At 43.8% G+C, this 15,185-nt stretch overlaps 1 protein-coding gene across 1 annotated transcript in view; it reads right to left on the bottom strand.

Moving 5' to 3' along the window:
• The window catches only part of VPS34 (vacuolar protein sorting 34), a 133,600-nt gene extending 123,909 nt beyond the window's left edge, over positions 1-9,691 (bottom strand). Inside the window, exons 1-5 of the mRNA XM_086818209.1 lie at positions 9,235-9,691; positions 8,342-8,693; positions 7,798-8,236; positions 7,163-7,277; positions 6,293-6,438 (exon numbers count right to left, since the gene is read on the bottom strand). Of these exons, the coding sequence (XP_086674335.1) occupies positions 6,293-6,438; positions 7,163-7,277; positions 7,798-8,236; positions 8,342-8,693; positions 9,235-9,609 (1,427 nt within the window). The 5' untranslated portion in view covers positions 9,610-9,691. The remainder of the gene's footprint in view (positions 1-6,292; positions 6,439-7,162; positions 7,278-7,797; positions 8,237-8,341; positions 8,694-9,234) is intronic.
• Positions 9,692-15,185: the final 5,494 nt, after the last annotated feature.

Below are 15,185 nucleotides of genomic sequence, written 5' to 3'. Positions count from 1 at the left end.
CTAGAGAGATCTTAGGGTTTTAGCATATGGCCACAGTCCTAGAAGCAAAGTACTCTGCCTGGGAGGAGCTGATATTGGTACTTAGGGGGAAGACCCTTAGCATCTTCCAAAGTTCGTGCGCAGCCCTCGGAGCCTCAGTTTCTCGAGATTAGAGAGGAGCACTGGTCCCAACCTCTCTAGACTTAACAGGTTTTATGTTGATGAGTGGGCTTGCAGCCGTGGGGGCATGATTGGTATCTTAGCAGGGACTTCTTTTTCAGATCATGCCTTGGTTATTCTGTCCCTAGAGGACCCCTGAAGGCACGACATGCATGTGAGCTCTAGGATTCCAGATAGACTCATTCAGGACTCTGAGATCTACAGCAGGATAGAGCAGATTTGGGCGGGACTGGACTTTACCTCAGGCTCTGCTGCTGCTAGCACACTGGATGTTGGCCTAGGGGAGATCAATGGTTTCTTGCAGGAGGCAGCCCAGAGCAGATTGGAGGGATTTCAAGAGCAGGAGCGGAGTCTAAGGAGGGGCCTGGCCTCTTTACAACGGCTCCAACAGCATTCCCCAAATAGCCCATAGATTGAGAGTTAGTTAGCTGTCACCCACACGGAGATAAGATCCGTTGAGGAGAGGAGGGTGGAGTACAAATACCATGCCAGAGCTTCATTCTGGACCTAGACTTGGGACAAAGTCACACAAGATTTCTTCAAGATAGCAAGCCTCCACAGGAGGAGAGATGGTATTCGCAGACTGCGTGGCGAGGATGGAGCTATTGTTTCTGAGCGCACCGACCCCCTCCCCCCCCCCATGTAAGAGCCATCGCCACTGATTTCTTCTGTTCTCTTCTCATAGGTGCCCCATTATCCCCACAAGTGATGGATGCGCGAGAGAGGGTCTGGCGACACGAGAGAGGTGGTTCCCCCCTCTCTTAGGTCCTTCTTACTGACTCCATTCGCAGTGGAGGGGTTGGCAAAGGCGGTGACGGCACTACCCACGGGCAAATGCCCATGGGGGCTTCTAGTCTCTTTCTTTCTTGGTCACTGGGACCTCATGGAAGGCGGCCTTCAAGCTGCCTTCAACGACATTGTGATCACACGTGCCATGCCAGAGAGGCTCTCAAAGGGTCTGATACACTTGATTCCTAAAGAAGGTGGTGACAGATAGGAGATCTGGCAGTGGACACCCATCACTATTTTGGGGACGGCCTACAAGATCTTGGCCAAGGCCATCAACAGGAGACTTCAGCCCTTTCTCCCTAACTTGATTCATGACACTCAGACCAACGTTGTTCAGGATCGGAGCATTCTGGACTACCTTTCCACCTTCTGGGAGGCAATAGCTTCGGCCAGGATGCGGCAGCACGACCTCATAGTGCTACTCCTAGACTTTGACAAAGCTTATGATAGGGTGGATTCGACCTTTTTGGAGAGCGCGATGAGCCGGACGGGATTCGCCTTGGAGTGGATTCGTGGAGTCTCAGGACTGTAGTCAGCCTCCCACAGCCAGGTTCTCATTCAAGGAGCCCGTGGCACAACAGATTCCCCCTTTCCTGCTCGGTTCGGCAGGGCTGTTCTTTGGCACCCTACCTCTTCCTATTCGTCACCGAGGCCATGAGTAGTTTTCTCTCAGCCCAGGAGACTGGGCTTTAGGGATTGCGTCTTCCCCTCCGCACACAAGAGGAGCTGCTTGACTCAGAGTTTGCACATGACACAGCAGCTTTAGGAGATAAGGGGAATCTCCAGAGATTCGCGAAGGCGATCGAGATTTTCCGCACGCATCAGGAGCACAGATCAACTGGCACAAGTCGTGTGGTTTTTGGGAGGCTTAGCACCCACCCCGACTTGGCACCCAATTGAGGCTTTCCAATGGATCCCGAGGGGCACTCCAGTTCGTTATCTTGGTTGCCAGGTAGGCATTGATATTTCTCCCAAGCAGCAGCTCGCCCCACTTCTTCTAAGTATTCAGACGAAGCTTTTATACTGGAGTTCTGCGAGGCTCTCCCTAGCCGGTAGAGTGGTGGTGGCGAACCAAGTACTTCTTGCCACCATGTGGTACATCACTTCACGCTGGGCCTTCTCTTGAGCAGGTACAGCGATTGATCCGGAACTTCTTATGGGCCGGCAGTGATGGGAGACCAACCTAGGCCAAGGTGGCATGGAGAGTGATCATTCAACCACGTCGTAGAGGGGGGCTAGGCCTCATTGACCTTGCTATTCAATGTCGTGCCCTGTTGGGCAAGCTGATTGTTAGAGGACTCCTTCCCGGTGGTGAGCCCTCGAAGGATTTCTTATTGGCCCAGATTTCAGCCCGCACCCCGAGTCTTGTGACCCTTGACCACAAAGTACCAAATGGATTTTCACAGAGATGCGGGCCCACGGTTTTAGTCCAGCTCTTGAGGACAGATTTGTAGCCAGCTTACTTCAAGCTTGGGATCATCTCAGGCTGGCCCTTAGACGGCCCTTAGACAAATAGCTCCGGCAGCCTCACAGTAGCGACTTCGGTAGTCTTTGGTCTAGAACCCCCTGATCCGTTTACCCACTGGCCACATGTTGGGGGCCCGTGACCGCATGTATCATGGGGTGCATTGAGCATAGGGCCTGCCAGGTCTCTTGGAGATTGGATTACACACATGCAATTACCCTCGGAGGTGTAGGAGAGAGGCCTGACAGGGATCCGGGATAGAGATAGGCTCAGCATCGACATTGACTCAGCTATCCCTCAAGAGTGGCTGACTCCTATCCCAGACCCAAACCCCCCAGTGTGGCTAGGTGTGTTTACCAGACATGATATTCTCGTGGCGGTCCACGGAGAAGATGAGGACAGTGGTCTGCTCAGTTTTTCTATTGGATCCCATGGCAGACTAGAGAGATCCGAGCTTCCCTTAGAGGATTTCAGGGACTGCACCTTGTAGAGAATGAGGGTGATTGGCTTTCAGGCACGGGAATGGCACATAGACCCACAGCCCGCCAAGGTGGCCAGGGAGAGATTTTGGCGACTATGGATATGGGAGTGCCGACCTTTCATGTGCCTCCAGTGGGACCCAGAAAAGTGGACTTGGCATGACCCCACTGATTGGGAGGAGACCATTCATACCCTCCACGGTTAGTGGGGGAAGCTTCATGGAGGTTTTGACCGGATGCGTAAGCGCCAAGAAGCTTTCTTGAGGCTCTGGAGGCCTAGCCCTTTTCTCACAGATAGATGCGGTGACCCCACTTGGCACTACAAACCACCTATGTGGTTGTTTCCACCCCCCCCTCCCCTTTATGAGATAGCCTTCTCCTCACAGAGCGGCCAGCCAGAGGAGAAGTGTCTCTTCCCCATACGATCATGTGATTCCCGCCCCGTACATGAGGCGAGTTTGTCTATAGCCCTTCGTGGTTGTATCTAGCCCTTTGTGGCTGTTTTTTTTTCTCTTTTCCAGAGAAGAGACTTCTATTAAGTATGAGAAAATATACAAAAGGGAGATTTCAAACCAAACTAGGTGGAGATGTCAACCAATTGGGTGCCTTGTGTTGCCAACAAGGTCCCATACGAGTGGAAATGAAGAATAGACCATGATCCCACTCTCTCATAAATTGGCTGTTTCTCTCTGCAGCCCTCAAAGATCCCTGGATTCTAGCCCAGGTTGCCATAAGGGTATGGATAATATCACTCCAAATCCTGCAAAGGCACTGTGTGTCCAAGACAATAGTGCCCTCTATGGCCTCAGTGCATCATTAACTAATAGAAGGATCTTTTTTCCTTTTTTTTTTTCTTTTAAAAAAAATAAAAGAAGAGGACCACCAATTGCTGTCCAGAGATCTGCTCCAAACGCCAACACCGCGAAAGCACAAGACCCACAGCCCCCTCTTAAGCGCAGGCAAGGCTGAAGCACACGGGAAGAAACACCTCCACTGCTGCCTAGGGCTGAAAACGCAGTCCACGCACCACCACCAACAACGGATGATGGAAAAGATAGCATAGGGGAGAAAGAGCTGGTGCCACCACAAAACGCAGCCACCAAAGCTGAAGCACAGCACCCTCGAAGAAAAATGCAACCACCAATGTGAAAAACGCAGCCTTTAGGATGAAAACGCAACAACCAGAGGAAATCGCAGCCACTAAGTGGTGAGGAAATCGCAGCCACTAAGTGGTTGCACAAAACAAAGTTTTCTGTTGCATATGTAGGAAAAAAACACACGCCTTCTTCCGCTCCCAAAAAAACATTGAACTTCTTGCAGTAAGGAAACTCACCACCGCTACCTTGAACTGCCGGCCACCTAAGCAATTGATACCATGATAACGTTGCACAATGCAGAAGCAAAACATAGGAGAGAGGGAGAGCAAAGGAGAGAGAGACATCAGACAATAAACATCATGTTATGTAACAAGAGGCTTTTACAATGGCAATATCAGCCAGCAAATGGTGTAGAACATGTGCCTATGAATGAATGAGCTGAGTTAATAAGTGAGAAGGGAAGTGGCCTTTAAATAGGGAAGGAGTGAAGCTGGTAGACTTCCCTGTGGAGCTGACCGACTATAGCAAATAACCCCACGACTAGCATAAATGAGATAAATACATGTGTGCCAATAAAAGGTCGGGTCCCCACACATAGTGAGATACACAAATTCTAACACATACAACCTTACCCAATGATTCAGCCAAAAAAAGCAATGCAAGGTGCATATAAACCGAGAGATCCACCACTTCGACCCATATAGGCCATGTGTGTTTAATAAAATTCAGATAGTCCTTGGTGGGCGACCAAAGGTACAAATGCACCATTTATTGTCCAAGATCAAGGAAAACTTTTCCAATAGCATTTATTTATGCTTGGATTCAGTGAGAATGACCTCATAGAAACCTCTTGCTACAGAGTAAACCCCTTCCACAAAACATCCACCAAGCATGGCTTTTATCCATTGGCCAACATCTGCCTGCAGGCAAGCATAAAAGAATTACTTCTTTTTGAGATAGTCTCGTAAAAGGGTTGAAGAGTACATGACCAGGGATTTTCAAACGGAAATCCAGCATAGACACATCCCATGCTTGTCGGAGATCTGCAAAGCCTTCCTCAAGAGTGTCGCAAAACTGCTGCAGTTCGGGATTGTCAATACAGAAAGGTTGTGAATCAGAATGCAATTGTATGCATTTGGGATCAACAAACAATTCCCTTCTATGGTAAGTAGCTACAGTTTGGACCATGAAGGAAAAGACATAAGAAACACAAGCGAAAGATACAAGAGACACAGAAGACAAGAAGACAGACATAGAGACAAGAGGAGAGGGAGGAAAAGCAACAAGGAAAAAAGAAGGCAAACTAGAAGGATTAGTAGAGACAAAGAAAATGGGCGCACACACACACACAGAGTTGCACCCAAAAGAAAATAGGATGTTCTAGACCACCATCACCTTGTGGAACATACTCCAAGTAATACCTCCTCTGATACACAAAACAAAACCCCCAGCTGTTGTCTGCACAATCTCCAAGAATCTGTGCACTATGAAGGCACCCTAACTAGCATATCCACCCAAGATGAAGACAAATCTCGTGTCAAGTCCTCATGTGGTGCCTCCATTACATCCGACACTAGACACTGGAGTCTGGGGATACTTCACCCAATGTAATTTGGCAGGTGAGAAGAGTACTAGCCAAAAAACTGAAGCAACCACCACTAAAGCCAAAGATTCTACACCTAATGCAGTTGTTGCCAACTGTGAAGACTCTCCCTTAAGAGACCCAGCTGGGAAATTTCCTCCTCTTATGCCCATGGCCTGAAGCAATGTTGCACCCCTGGTTGTGCGCTTCTCAAGAAATGAAGAAAGTTGAGACGCGCAAACATGCATCTCCTTCACACTCATTCTCTATTTCTCTGAGGGCCAGCACACAGCCCAATAAAGCCTAATGAAGTGTGTCCACAACTTGAGCTGGTCCACATCTTGGCACCTCGGCTGATCCCTTCCTAGCTGCCCAAAAGGTTCCAATTCAACATCTAAACTTCCCTTGGGTAAGCTGACGTCTGGAGTTATGTCCATGTTGCATCACATCTGTGCTGTACGTAACATACATAGTTTATTGAGTCAGGTGCCCTTGAGGTGGATGATGGTAACGCCAACCCCCCAACCCCTTCTTTTTCCTCTAAAAACCTGTATCATGATAATAAAAGAGCAATACAACAATTTTGTTACCTATTGAAATATGGTTGATTTCTCAAATAAATTTTAAAGGCCAAATGACCATGCCAAGCATGAAAAAACAGATAGAAAATAAAAGAAATTCATAATGACCACAGATTGAGGTTGCGTTGGGAGATAGATACAAGCAAGCAATGATGTTGTAATACGACAGTGAAGAGTTGCTCCCATCTTGAAATCTTTCCTCTAATACCCCTTCATTTAACCAGCACTCAATTATGCGAATATGAAGATAAGAGCGTTTTAGAAATGTCGATGCTCTCCACATACCCTGAAACATATAAGCAAATATGTTTCAGCAAAATATGAGTATTAATATTCTAGTTTTCAATAACACTAAGCCCTCAAAGTAACTCCAAAATGAACGAAAAGGCACAGAAGATGTGGGGGTGAGAAGAAAGAAGAGGGGGGGGGGGAGGGGTTGGTAAGTAACAGGGGAAAAAGAGGAAGGGGAAGGAGTGGGGAGCACACAGGGAATCTCGAGCACTACCTAAGCCCAGCTCAGCTTCCAATCGAAGAGAGGACCTAAGCTCAAGATACCCATAAAAGCTGCTCTCCACTCCTACACAGCTCGAGAGTTACCTCAAAGGTGCTCCGATTCTCCCTGGAGTGAGTGGATATGATCATTGGCGCTCCTGGTCTTGACAAATGGAGTGGGGTCCCCCTCAATAGTCTCCAGGCAGCATGCGTGCCACACTATGAGGCATCTAGGCCACTCTCCACCTAGAGTCATGCAAAGCAAGTCTCCTCCATAAGCTACACTCGTGCTCATGCAAGGCAGTCAATCTGGCTCTCAAGATAGTCCTTGCGAAAGGTATCAATCTTGCCCTTATAGCCTTAACACTGATCTTGGAGAGGATGGAAAATTCAAAGGTAGATACAGACCTCCTCTTAACAAGAGTGTTCCACATTGCTACAGTCTACAAAAAGACCCTCCAAGTTCAAAATAGCATCTATTTATTGCATTCATGATTTGGCATTATAGAAATCGTCACCTCTTCATTATTTGAGGTATCAGTTGCTGGGAATAAATCCATGAAATCTTGGCCTCTCTTCTCAACCAAGTGAACACTTGCAACAGTTTTATTCTTCATGCACTCCATTGCATACCTGTAACATATTAATTCCAAGCCTGTGTACTTGTAGAGACATAAAATAACAATACGAAATTTGAATGCATGTTTCTAACTGTTCCTGCAAGAGGGGACCTACCTGCAATGCACAATTATAGCCATAGCTATAGTTGAATCAAGACTCCGGAGAAAAAAGGGGTGTTTGGTGGAGTAAGGAATGTTATCTTTGAATGCAGAAAGTGATTGGAACGGTCAAGATAAATGAAGATGCCATCTTCATATGAGTGTTGATTACGAGATTCCACTCTGCAGGCATGTACATTGCAGCATGTTGTTTCCCTCCAACATGGATCTATTTGCATTTCAAGGGATGCACATGCCCTTGATCCCTGACCTTATGACTTGGACAAACTTTTCTAAGATTACATACAGCACACCTAGAAATTCTATCACTAACCCCTTAAGCATTATGCACCTTTCCTCATCCAACTCTCAATACCATTAGCCACAGGACCCTGAAAGCTCACAAAATATAAACCTAAAGCACATGTCAATACCTGTCTGCTTTTGCTGAAGCTTGCTCCAAATGATGTGGTAATACTGGTTTCATTGATGACTTGACCTTCTGTGATGTTGAAGAAAGCCTCGCTTCTCTGCTTAATCTATGTAATGGGGGTTCTTGCTTTGAGAATAATGTTGAGCTTGCTTCTCCAGATATACTTGTGGGAAGAAATAACCGCCCATCATTGCTATGTTTTCGGTCTGAGTGGTCCAAAGGCAATGGAGAATTCTCTTCGTTTATTGAGGGGCTCCCAATCAAGGCCTCCTCACAATCAGAGTCATTCCCCTCCAATCCTTCTGGTGTCTCTGAACTCTTTGACGTCAATGTAAGTCCACTTAAGCTGCCTTCACTTGAATCTTCATTTGATTTTGTTGAACTTTCACTTTTTGGACTACCTAACATAGCTATTGGCCCAGAAAATGGACCGTCTCCCTCTGAAACCAATTGAATGGATTGTTCAAACAATGCATTATCCCTACCTGAAAACAAATTATTTTCAATAAAATTATCTGTCGGAGCTCTCTCCATATTCTCCTCACCTGACCAGCTTTTGGAGCTTCCTGTTTGCCTGGATAAAGATTTCCCCGCTGGGGCTATCTCCATACGATTTTCACCTGTATCATACCATCTTCTGGATTCTCTTGCTTGCTTGGACAAAAATACCCTCTCAGATTGTGTTTGAACATGAGGTAAAGCAACCAAGGACTCAAGCTGGCCTTTACTGTGCTTTCCCCCACCATCATATTCCGGTTGGTCAACTATAACATGGACCTTATTTTGATCCCCCAAATCCTCAAAAGACATCGTTTGTGCCTCTTCAAGTCTGGTTGCCCTCTCCATCAGGCTTGAAGATGGTTCCTTATTCCTGATTGATGTGTCAGAATAATGCGCCTGTGAGAAGGAAAGAGAGAAAATATTAGTGTCTGCATTCAATCCATATGTTTGACCTAGAAGTACTTGTGATCACAAAATGACACTACCTGGTATTATTCAATTAATAGATTTTTAAAGGTCAGTTGATTGCACACAAAGATAATTCTACTAGTTATGAAAGATTTTCAAAAAGGCAACATGACAATAAACATGGAAGCATTTTAGCCTACAAAATTCTGCAAGTGGCCTTCTCAGTCTGGCCATGCTGTTCTGTCTATTGCACACACCCATGCTACATCATAAAACTGAACACATAGGTGTGCAACCCACCTCTTACTTTTGAGGAGTTTGGGGCAATGTTGGTGGAGGAGGAGATGTGTGAGATAGTATTACAACAACTAATTCTATGATAAAACTTTGAGGAAGGCTATGCTATACCCAATCCTATTGAAAGCACTTGGAGGCTTAGCTATACCAGAAAAGACTTGTCCTCACTGCAGTCTTCATGTAGAGACTACTCATGGAGCTTGACAAGCTTTACATAAGTCCAGTCACGTACCTCAGATGGAAAATCTCGAAAATTCCCCAGTATCGAGACTTGCAGGATGTGGAGCCACTGTTGAGCCATAGAACTGCTGGTGAGATGGAGCTCCAATGTGGTTGGGGGCGCAAGAAAGATTTCCAGGGTGCAACCAGTGGGGTCTTGGGGTACTAGCACAGCACCGCGCATGTCACGACCTCGGACCTTATCAACAGGCGTTTCAGGGCCTGCCAAAGGGTCGAAGAAAATGAGCCCCGAGTCCAGGAGGACCACAAATCGCTTGTGCCAAGAAGAAGAGGAGGAAGAAGAGGGCAGAGATGAGCTTCTCAAGTAGCAAAAGCCCTGCTGCAGGCTGCGCAATTCGAGAAGGCGCACGCCAGAGGAGGTCGCCATAGCACAACGCTCTTACACTGAGCTTACCTTCACCTTGCCAACCATGCAACGAACTGATCAGTTCTTGCAGAAATACACTAGAATATTTTGAGCTAAAATTGCAAATCTAAGTCAAAATTTCACCAAATGCTTTTGCCTTTATATATTTCACTCACGAAATTTCATTAACTTTTTCAATATAGATTTTAAATTGAGAAAGTGAAATATTGTGTGCGTGTGTGTGAGATGATTGGAGGTAAGGCAAGATGGAGCCAAATGAAATATTGTGTGTGTGTGTCTCAGAAACGAATGTTTTCGTCTCTTACCCCGTCTCTTACCCCGGCTCGAAAAACAAAAACAAAATGATTGGAGGTAAGGCAAGATGGAGCCAAATGTATTAAAAAATATTTACATTTAACAAGAAGTTGTAAACAAGTCTAGATTTGAGAAATATTGATTGTTGCAAATGAATTTCCAAGACCATTAAAGCATCTATAATAAGCATTAAAACACAAAAGCTTATTTAATTCTATAACTAAGGCATGTTAGATGCATCCATCCAAAGAAAACATGTTTAGTGTAGTTTAAGAGAGACAAACAACCAAGACACAATTGAATGTTTGCTGATCCAATCTGAGGGGTGCTCCACTAGCCCTCCATCCATGGCCACATATGTGTAGCAACCTCTAGTATCCTTTTATCTCTGCCTTTGAACTTCTTGAGAAGAGCAATGACTTTTTCTAGGAAGTTGGCCATTGCATCGTTTTCCGTGAACATGTTGCCATTTTTTTCCATAGTAATGTGGGAAATCCCTTGTTTAAGTTTTTTTTTCTAATAAGAAAGATAACTTCACTTCATCCTTTAAACCCTCCTAAACATCACATTAGAATAGTAACATAGTTTGCTTCAGAGTGTTGACCTTAAAGATGAGTTCTATGCATCATTTACCAAAGGCCATGATCAAACCAAAAAATGACATTATTTCTATAAACTTCTTTTTTATGGCTTTCTTTGAAGTATGGGTGATGGTAGTTCCTCACTTGGGATAGATAAGTAATGACCCGCATTTGAAGTATGGGCGATGGTAGTTCCTTGCTTGGGATAGATAAGTAATGACCTAATTTCTTTTATAGCTAGCCACGTTTGTGGCAGCAGTCAGAATCTCGTGAGGGATGTGGCATCTATGTGGTTTAAATCCATCATGCCAAAAGGGCAACCGATTGTAATTGGAAGCATTTTCATGAGCAAGATGCTACCAAGCACTCTTTAGGGAGTCCTTGTCTTTCTCATTGATGAGAAAAAAGTGGAGGTTCCTATTGAAAGGTGCACATAAGCCCATTTTACCATAATAACCATGTCTTATGGTTTGTCTTTGCTAACATGACTTCAAGCAGTTTTGTTTGGCACAACATAATCCGTATAAATGTCACCAAACGTCTCATTGGTGGCTTTAGAAGCAATGAATTTGGTACACATAACTTGGGCTCTTCTCCTCGTTTAAGAGATCTAGGTATGAGGGATGAAGAAATAGCTAGCATCAGTGGTGATGAATCAGAGGAGGCATTGCATAAAAAGCGAGTCCAAATAGAAAGGACTGACCATAAACTTGATAAAATATTCTCATGATAGTTGGGCAATTAGTAGATCACCACTCCTTGTGGGAACTAATATGAAGAGCACATAGGTTTTTAGGCATTAGTTTCACCTTGTTGATAGCGGGCGAGTGTCAGTGAATGCAAGCTAATACAAATTAAACCAAGCAACAACATCAAGTTGTAGCACGAGTTAATTTATTTGGCGAGCTTTTTTTGGGTGAGCTTTGGTTCCATGGGTTTTGCTTATGTGGACTATTGTTATGATCTAGCTCTTGACATGTCCATGTCAGCATGTGAGACGAGTTCATGTTAGCATGTGACATATAGCATGGGCATACATGTATCAGACACCAGCATGTACACCATGGGCATACATGCTATCATGTGCACAAAGGACACACATGCATCATCCACATGATGGCCATGCATGATGTCATAGATCATGGCCTTGGATGGTCCATATGGTCGAAATGGGATCTATGTAATCTCTATATGCTTGGTGTTGTCTTGGGTTGGTGTGTATAGTCTATATGTTTTGCACATGGTTGGAATAGGCTTTCTGTGATCTTTATATGTCCCGCACATGGTTGGAATGGGCTCTATGCTCGGTGTCATCTTGGTGTTATCTACATGGTACATATATGTTATACATGGCCAGTGTACGGGTTGCTCGAGATCTTCACGTGCTTAGTATTGTTGTAAAGGGGCTTGTATGGTTAGGATAAGATGCATGTGATATTTACTTGGTCAATATATTCCTTGTCTGGTTTGTATTGTTTAAATGCTCTAACTGGTACTATATAGCTACTATATAGTAGTTATGTAGTAGGCATGACTAATATATAGCCATGCCTAAGTACTATATAGTAGTTATATAGTAAACATGGCTACTATATAGCCATGTTCACGCATACCTGGATCATTGAAAAATATTTTTATGTTCAGAATTACCCTCTTGCTCGAGAGAGAAGTCAGCATCTGCTCCACCCATATCCTATAACAAAAGATTAACTTAACTATGTTTTGAAAACCCAAAAAGTAATACTTACCCCTACAAGGTGGTGCTTTCTCTAATGGGGATATCTTGTATGCCACCAACTAAGCCAACAAATTAATGGCTGGTAAGTTTCTATCAGCGACTTTACCGTTCATCCATCATGACCTAATGTATCTGTACTTCAAAAGTGCCTCTTCTTCACTCAATGCGCAATGCCATTGACGGCAAAGTCACTTGTACTCTTCTTGAAAATTATTGACTACATATCAAGCTGTATTGATATTTAAGCTTTGTTCTCAATGAAAAAGACATTAACGCTTGCGACCTTCCATTTTATTTTCTGGTCCATTACTATGGACTATGCCCTCTAATTAACTCCTGCCTCATCGACCAAGCCATAAAAATCTGGTTTGGAAAAGCCTTTGTGCACCACATCATTGATCGTCTCTGAGATAGAAGTTATGCCATTGTGTCTTCTTCTTTCATTTTATAAGAAAAAATTATCAAAAGCTCTTACAAGCTGCATGCCATCATATAACAGTTGTAAAAAGTTCACAAATTTCAAGAGTTTTACAAGACCATAGTGTACCTTGGATCATATACATGTGCAACCATTATTGTCTATCCTTGCACATGCCTGATGTGATCAAAACAAATCCAAGCCCTTTTTAAATCATTGTCTTCTATTTGATGCATACGAAAATTGAACTAAGTTATAAATCTTATCAATCCATGATGTTCTATTTAGTGTGTCGTTCCATAGTCTTGCTTCCACACAAGACATGAGGGCACTCAAACAAACCTCCACATCAACTCTTTACGACTCCTCCTGAAAAATTTACGTGACTTTCCATGAGTTTCACCCAACAATGGCCATCGTGTGCTTGTTTTATTCCTTACATTGGTGAGTATGAAGGATCATGTACCTTTAGTAACTCAAAAGCCACACTGCCATTATAAATTTATGGAATCTCTTCCACTTTTTCAATAAGCGTGCATGCTAACTAAGGGCGGCCTTAATAGGTAACCCTTACTTAGGGTGACCTTAGCCAGTCGCACTTACTAAGGGTGATGTTGCCCTTAGTAAGGGGGCGATATCAAGAGGACGTCACCCTTACTAAGGGCAACCTTACTTAGGGTGATGGTTGTTCCTAAGTAAGGGGCAACTCCCTCTCTCTCACCACCCTCTCGCTTATGCCCCTCCCCCTCTCTTCCCATCTCTCTTTTCTAAATGCTTGGCTCCCTTCTCTCCTCTCCTTTCTAAAAGCAATGCCCTCTCTCTTCCGCCCCTCTTTTCTAAAAGCAAACCTTGCCTCCTTTCTCTCCCGTCTCTCTTCTAAAAGAAAACCTTGCTTCCCTCTCTCTTCTCCCTATCTTTTCCTAAATTACCTTGCCTGCCCTCTCTATCCCCTCTCTCTTTATCTCTTTCTCCCATCTCTTTACTAAGAGGTCTCTCCCCTCTTTCCTTCCACCCTCTTTGCTAGTTGCCCTTGCTTCCTTCCTCTCTCTCTCTCTCTCACTTTATAACTTTCCCTTACCTGTCTCCTCTTTCCTTCCACCTTTTTGCCAATTGCCCTTGCTTCTTTCCTCTCTCTCTCTCTCTGCCCCTTTATAACTTTCCCTTGCCTCTCTCCTCTTGATCTGCTCCTTATTTATGTCCTCTCTCCTTTCTCTTTAACCCTCCCTCTCTTCAATTTTCTTTCTCTCTCCTTCTCTCTCTTTCACTCCCTCCTTCCCTTATCTCCTCCCTCTTGTTTCTCATCTCTTACTTTTTCCCATTTCTCTTCCCCCCTCTCTCTTGTTTCCAATATGGCACCTTCTCAACTTAAAAGAGGGATCTTTCTAAGTTCAACGATACAAAAGCAGTTGATGCTGGCACTGTGTTACATGTAAACTTCAATGTTGATATTGTGCATGGAGTTCCTTTATCATCTGAATATGTTAATGTATCAATTAAAGATGTTGAAGTAGGAGAAGTTTCTCTTCTTTTTCCTCTCAAAGATGGTGATGTCTCCATATTAAATCAAACTAAAGGGTACATCATTTTATGGCCGGCAGGAGATTGAATAAGTATTTTATATTTATTCTTTCCTTCTTAATTATCTTTATTTTTATTATTTTACTTCAATTAATCTATCTTGTATGTGTCTTTGTGTTTAGATTGAACCACAAACAATGGATACACAACATGTAATTAAATCTCCAAAAAGTGTAGACAATGATTCAAGTCGACTCCTACCCGACAAGCAAGCCAAGAAGTTACAAGCACGAAGAAAAGGAAGAAAACCATGCACGAAGAAGATGACAATTGGGTACCTCCACGAAGTAATCCAAATTGATCATCCAAACTTACAAAAATCACGTGCATCTTCGAAATTCATGAAAGAAACAAAGGAAGTAGAAGAGGTGGAAGAGGATATTGAAAAAGAAGGCGAGAATGAAGACCACTTCATAGTTACACACAACTTGTCTTCAGCTTGAAATTCTAGAAGACAGTCTAAACACATTAAAGGTAAGTGTTATCCACTTTATAACTAGTCTTGCAAAAGCTCTTATTTTGAGTAGCAAGCATAAACTCTGTATGTACATTGTTGGTGAAAAGATACACTTCTTTGCCACCTATTCCCATGTGCAAACTTGTGCCTAACCCCTCCATAAGAAGAGTGCAGTTTAGGTACAAGAAGCTTGCAAGAAAATTTTACACAAATGGCTATATTGCCGAAAGGTACAGATTCGTTTGCTCCATCACCTCATCCTATATTCCTATTTTAGAGAAGTATCATAGGATAATTGATATTAGTAGATGGGATGACATATAGTAAATGAAAAACGAGAAGTTCGAGGATGTGATCAAAGACACACAGTGGGCATTTGTGTCTAAGAAGATGTTTTATGTGTGGGATGGTAATCATCACATTGTTGTATGGATGGAGGAGATAAGCAAATGTGAGTCATCTTAACATGCTAACCCTTTGAATGTAGTGTTAAGTTTTTTCAAATAGAAA

Source organism: Cibotium barometz, chromosome 24, assembly GCF_041138505.1.
Source record: "Cibotium barometz isolate CiBa-2024 chromosome 24, ASM4113850v1, whole genome shotgun sequence".
NCBI lineage: Eukaryota > Viridiplantae > Streptophyta > Polypodiopsida > Cyatheales > Cibotiaceae > Cibotium > Cibotium barometz.
The sequence above is the reverse complement of the archived record's forward strand: the minus strand, read 5'-3'. Positions and strand labels throughout refer to the sequence as shown.